The following is a 6,139-nucleotide window of genomic DNA, read 5'->3' as shown; positions in this document are numbered from 1 at the left end:
ACAGAAAATAAAGAACTTTATCACAATATTCTAATTTTCGGAGACCGTCCTGTAGACGTCTAATAGACGTCTATTAGATGACAAAATGCTCGCAGGGTATATTACAGGAAACAGAATTGTCCACACACCATTGCTGTTTTTGTTGCCTTTGGATTTTTTATGGGACTTGACGACCGGAAAGAATGGCAAAATTGTTTATGACAATAGTTAATCTGTTTGTGTGTTTCGATCCCGTTTTCGCTCGACACGGCTCTTGTGTAATGTTTTCGAGTGGTGAGCGTGTATTACTGTTGGATGCACAGGGGGAAATTATTTATGTCCTTTATGTTCTTGAAGTAAAGTTGTAATATCTTTCTTTTTAAGATGACGTTATTCGGATTTTGTTAATCTTAACAGTTTCATCTACTACTTTCGGGCGTGTTTTATGTCCAGTCGCAACGCTTGCCCCTTGAAGCAGCCGTTTTAATTGGCCAGCAAGGCGGCGTTTGTATTTGAAAGTCGGGCGCCGATTCGCTCAGCGCGTCAGTTGCCCTCCGTTTAAACCGGGAGCACCACTGTGCTGGCCAAGTGGCCGCCGTTCGTCTTTTGTCGGCCGTTCGTCTTTCGACTAGTCTGAAGTTCGGCGGCATTGCCACGCCACGGTGAGAACAACAAACTAAGCAAGCGCTCAATTGTCCGTAAGTGAGCTTCAATGTCGAACGCTAACATAGGCGCTAGCGTGACTTTAGCATAGCCGATTGAACTGCCGAGGCCGACCAACGTTGTCACCCGATACGCTTTCTCGTATGGCCTTTAAAGCAAGATTTCATGGATTTTAATTAAAATCTATGCACTTTCTAGATTATCATTGGCTTCATTTCAAAACCCAAATAATACATTTGCAAACATCAACGGATGTTGCAAACCAAGCCAGTCACATATTCCTTGCATTCCTTGTTTTTCAAGAAGAGGATGGATTTTTCTTTTTTTAAATCCGATTAATTGAAAAAAATAAAATCGGCAGCCCATTCGATTGATAAAACAAGTGTTTGGTGCTTGTCAAGTTAGGCTGTCGCAAAGTTGTCTTGTCCAAGCTAGCGGTTGGATTTTTGTTGTTTGCATTCAGCAGAGAGCTGACCAATGGCCTCTCAGAACTTGGACCCTGCCGCTTCAGCCGAAGCCACCACCAGAAAGGGCAGCGAGGTGGGCGGCAACACCACCAAAGGGTCCGTAACTAAACGGTGAGAATGATTGCGTACTTGTTGATCTTGGCAACATTACTGTTGACCCCAGCTAATGAAAGCGTGAACACGAGTTGTCGGCAGTCATTAAGTCAAAAAGTCAAAGTCTGCTTTATTGTCAATTTCTTCACATGCCAAGACACACACAGCAATCGAAATTACATTCCCATTATCCCACGGTGACAAGACATAGTACACAATATACAAACAAGTAAACAACACAAAAAATAAAAACAAGAAGGCACAAACAATGAATAAATAAGAGTGATGAATAAATAATAAATAAGCAAATAACATAATAAGTAAGAGGTGCAAAAATGGAGCAAGTGTGCATACAGCAGACAGTCAGAATATAGCGCAAAACTACAGAAGGCTACGCAGAAGGGGGGAGAGAGTTCAGGATCCTAACAGCCTGGAGTATGAAGCTGTTAGAGAGTCTGGTGGTGCGGGAGCGCAGGCTCCTGTACCTCTTCCCAGAGGGCAGTAGATCAAACAAAGAGTGAGCTGGGTGACTCACATCACTCACAATCGTGGTTGCCTTGCGGGTGAGATGGGAGGTGTAAATGTCCTTCAGGGAGGGGAGTGAAGCACCAATAATCTGACCAGCCGTGGTCACTATGCACTGCAGGGCTTTCATGTTGTATTCAGTGCAGTGCAGCTACCAAGGCTGAACGTGGTGATTGTGTTTTGCAGGCTCCAGCAGGAGCTAATGACGCTAATGGTGAGTAGAGCGGCCTTTCTTTTACACTTTGCGAAATGAAACGCTTTATTGTAGTTCAACCTCCACACCACATGGGGCCAGTGTATAGCTACAGATGTGCCTTCAAATAGTTGTCACCTTTGAGCAAACAATGCTTGTTTGTGCAATTTGTAGTCTTTTATTCCCTTCGGGTCCACGCGCCATCCCTGTTCACGTGGCATATTTGCGTGTCTGAGCCAATAAAAAAATGCTGAAAATGTTTTTGATTATGTCGGTGCTTGTGTTTCATGTTTGGATCCCATCTGACCAATCTCAATCACGTCAGAATGCTTCAACAAATCGGCCAATATTAGCTCTGTTGAGAGCGGCCTTTTCTCTTTTTGAATAACATTCACTGAAGGTGGCCAATTTTTGGAGATCTTTGCTGTTAACAGAGACAGTGTTGCTCTATGTCCTGCAATTCAGACCTTTTATTGTTTGAAACTGTTGAGGGAAGTCATTCATTTATGTTTCGGCGGGCCGCAGATGGCGGGCGACAAGGGAATCTCGGCCTTCCCCGAGTCTGACAACCTCTTCAAGTGGGTGGGAACTATCGACGGGGCCCGCGACACGGTAGGTCTGGCCGATGCGGGCGAGCGGGTATGCCGGCGCTAACGGCGGTGTTGCCGCAGGTGTACGAGGGTCTGCAGTATAAGCTGTCATTGGACTTCCCGGCTGGATACCCGTACCAGGCACCACGCGTGCGCTTCCTGTCACCGTGTTTCCATCCCAACGTGGACGAGCATGGCTTCATCTGCCTGGACATCCTCAAGGACAAGTGGTCGGCTCTGATGGACGTGCGCGCTGTCCTGCTGTCTATCCAGAGCCTACTGGGAGGTAAACCGCTCGCCCGCCGTGCGCTCACCCACCGCGCACTCACCCACTGTGTGCTCGTCCACCGCCTCATGTCTCTCATGTGTTTTGCTTCCAGAACCAAACAACGAGAGTCCACTCAACGCCACGGCTGCTGCTCTTTGGCCAAACCAAGAAGGTGGGTTGTCTTTGGTCATTGTCTTGGTATTATTAAAAAAAATAATAAAAAGTTTTTATTAGGGGGGGGGGGGTGTACGTGCTTATAGCCAAAATGATCATTGCAAGGCTTGATCACGATTGATGTGACATCAGGACCAATCATGATTTTCAGCAGATCGTTTTTGGATGAAAATGTGGAAAATTTGGTCAGAAATTTGTCCTGAGTTGAACCACTGCCGACTTAGAGCCATATCAGTAAATGATATTGGGATTCCTTGAAATAAGAACCACGTGTGCGCTTCCTGTCACCGTGTTTCCATCCCAAAAGTGGACGAGTAGGGCTTCATCTGCCAGGACATCCTCAAGGACAAGTGATCCCCCCAATGCCTTTGCGAGGTGATTGATGCTTCAAAACAAACGACTAGGACAAACGGGTGCAAACAAATGTGTCTAGGGGGGGGTTGGCATTCTTCATCAATGCTGCAAGTCATCATGAGGAAAAGCAAGTTGGATTTTTGTGGCTCTCCTCAACGTATTCAAAATCACTTTCCGATGATGTGGAGAGAAGGGCCATCCGAGCAAATGAACGCCAGTCATTTGTGTGGCTTGCTCAAGAGTGGACAAGTGCTGCTCGCAAGAAGTAATTTCCTGTCTTTACGTAGGTTTTAAAAAAGCGAGCTCCCCTTTTCACACTTGTTTCTTAAACAAAAAAGCATAGCAACAATGCAAATGACAAACATGACAATTGGTTGGTGAAAGTACATTCTTAGGGGAAAAAAGCAAACGCGAAAGACGCAAGGCATCAGGCCTTGAGTCTTTCGCATTTGCTTTTTCATGTTTTTTTTGGGGGGGTTTCATGTCTAACTGCTCTCTTCCTCCCCTCCTCAGCCTACAAAGCTCACCTACACTCCACATTCCGTATGTGAACCTGCTCTGCTTTATTTTTTTTTCTAAAGACCAACCTGTGAAAGTTATTTTTGTACAATATTTTTATGTTTGTTTGATTTGTTGAATCAATAAAGTTCTAAATTCAACACATTGTTCATCTTTTCATTTTTCTTTTTTTCTGGTGCGCACACAAGATTTTACTTAAAGGGCTAGAGACACCGGTATATGTATAAATCGGTTTTAGTTAGCTTATGGGCTTATAAATATGAATTGACGCTCGAAACAACGAAAAGGAAGCTGTTGCTCTGAAAAATATAATTTAAATTTGCCGCACAGACGAGTTTGACTGCACCGAGCCGCCAGCCGGAAGTGACGTCTCATGACGTCTCAAGTTGTACGCGTTTAGCTTCAGTGAATGTAAACAAAAAGAGAAGAGGGGCCAGCGCGGAGACGTCGGGCCAGGTTTGCGGCCAACCCAGCTCGCCTAGCCGTGCCTTCCATTATCCTGGCGTACGTTCGTTCGCGGGACGACAAGATGGGTTGAGTTCGCCTGATAGGATTCACGAACCGGACAGTGCGTGCCTGCTGTGTGCTCGTGTTCACAGTGGCCTGGTTGACTGTCATCTTTCCGGACTCTGCTGTGCATCGGGAGCGGCTAGCGTGCTATCACTCTTATTGTTCATCTTTTTCTTTTAATTTTCCTGTGTTGTTTACTTGTATGTGTGTTGTGAACTTTGTCTTGCCACCCTGGGATAGTGAGAAACGTAATTTCAATCTCTTTGTGTGTCTTGACATGCGGAGGAATTGACAATAAAGGAGACTTTGACTTTGAAAAGTATGTCGAAGCGTGACGGGAGGGGCACAATTCAGAAAACGTGCTCAGCTCGTCGAAAAAATGCGATTTAAGAAATAAAATTAAAAATGCGCCTAAAACCTAAACCAAACGCTGCAGATGTTCATTTCTCCATGCGCAGTGGTCAACTCGGCACTCTACTCTTTTTACTATGCCAACCTAACCACAGTGACGGGAGAGGCACAATTCAGAAAACGTGCTCAGCTCGTCGAGAAAATGCGATTTAAGCAATAAAATTAAAAATGCTTATAAAACCTAAACCAAACGTTGCAGGTGGTCATGTCTTCATGTGCAGAGATCAACTCGGCACTCTAAAGCCCCCAAGAGCACTTTTTACTATGCCAACCTAACCAGAGTGACGGGAGGGGCACAATTCAGAAAATGTGCTCAGCTCAGCCCAAGTGAACTGCTAGATTCATCATATTCTGCATCAAAAGAGGTTTCTGAATCAGATAAAATGATGCTAATATTGGCGCTAGAAACGGAGCTGTCGCTATCATCTGCCATGTTGTTTGGGTTTGTTGACATCCAGATGTACAACTTGTGACGTCACAGTAATGGCGCCGCCAGTTTGGTTTCGTGCGGGACCCGATCGATAAACTGGCATTTCATTTCAGCTTTATTCTTAGTAATCGGTGTCCATTTTTAATTTCTAATGCGGCAAATGTGTTCACTTTATAAATTCTATCAAATTCCGTTATAATTGAAAAAAAAAGGGATGTCTCTAGGCCTCTAATGTTCTATCGCATGTTCGCAACAGTTCAAACAAAACAACTTTTTTCCTGCTTTTTTTTAGGCACATGCAAAATCAACTTTTGGCGCTTTAACCCCAAAAGTGGTTTTCATCCACCGAGCCATCTTCTGTTTCGTTGTTTAATGGCAAGTGGCAACCAGCTTTCACAGAGCATTACCGCCACCATCTGGACTGGAGTGTGGGGTAAGCGTTCCCCTCCCCTAAATACTAACCAACTAAGTGATTAAATATACAAATAAATACATAAAGTCCAGGTTGTCGCCTTATATTCTGTGTAGTAAACCTGTATCCTCCAGGTATCTGGAGTTAGGTGCAACAAATGTCTCGAGCGTAAATATGTAATGTTAGGCTAATGGTGTACTTGTCTTTCTTGCAGGTGCGTGAATAGTAGTTGACTGTCACGATGATAGTTTGGGCAATGCATAAAGTGTTCTGCGGTCTCTTACATGTAATTACACGTAACAAGTACCATGCTCAACATGCCGTTTTTTAAGTTAATGCAGCGAGCTACGTATTTAGCGCTGTGCACTAAGCCATCTCAGTGCATAATGTTCGGCGATCTCCAGGTGAGGACATACCGTATTGGCCCGAATATAAGACGACCCCGATTATAAGACGACCCCTTCTTTCAAGACTCAAGTTTGAAAAAAGACATTTTGAACACCAAATTAAATTTTTATACAGAAAATGATTACAACTGAAACAAATGATTA

General features: G+C 44.4%; 1 protein-coding gene across 4 annotated transcripts; it reads left to right on the top strand.

Annotated features, from left to right (window-relative positions):
* The first annotated feature begins 436 nt into the window (after nt 1-436).
* On the top strand, nt 437-3,965 carry ube2c (ubiquitin-conjugating enzyme E2C). Of its 4 annotated transcripts, none has more exons than XM_049734861.2 (7): nt 437-677; nt 1,106-1,220; nt 1,914-1,941; nt 2,446-2,532; nt 2,592-2,796; nt 2,891-2,950; nt 3,820-3,965. In XM_049734861.2, the coding sequence occupies exons 2-7, from the start codon at nt 1,120-1,122 to the stop codon at nt 3,855-3,857; spliced, it is 519 nt and encodes a 172-aa protein (XP_049590818.1). In that variant the 5' UTR covers nt 437-677; nt 1,106-1,119; the 3' UTR covers nt 3,858-3,965. The 4 variants fall into 4 exon arrangements, with proteins under 4 accessions (XP_049590818.1, XP_049590817.1, XP_049590816.1 ...); XM_049734860.2 differs by having other exon boundaries at nt 440-641; XM_049734859.2 differs by having other exon boundaries at nt 448-677; nt 1,109-1,220.
* Nucleotides 3,966-6,139: the final 2,174 nt, after the last annotated feature.

Source organism: Syngnathus scovelli, chromosome 11, assembly GCF_024217435.2.
Source record: "Syngnathus scovelli strain Florida chromosome 11, RoL_Ssco_1.2, whole genome shotgun sequence".
NCBI classification, from domain to species: Eukaryota; Metazoa; Chordata; class Actinopteri; order Syngnathiformes; family Syngnathidae; genus Syngnathus; species Syngnathus scovelli.
The sequence above is the reverse complement of the archived record's forward strand: the minus strand, read 5'-3'. Positions and strand labels throughout refer to the sequence as shown.

Excerpts from the sequence above, each read along its gene's own strand:
- ube2c (XM_049734861.2), top strand. The coding sequence starts at position 1,120 with ATGGCCTCTCAGAACTTGGACCCTGCCGCTTCAGCCGAAGCCACCACC. Across the intron at positions 2,533-2,591 it reads TCGACGGGGCCCGCGACACG|GTGTACGAGGGTCTGCAGTA; the intron begins GTAGGTCTGGCC and ends GTGTTGCCGCAG. Across the intron at positions 2,951-3,819 it reads TCTTTGGCCAAACCAAGAAG|CCTACAAAGCTCACCTACAC; the intron begins GTGGGTTGTCTT and ends TCCCCTCCTCAG.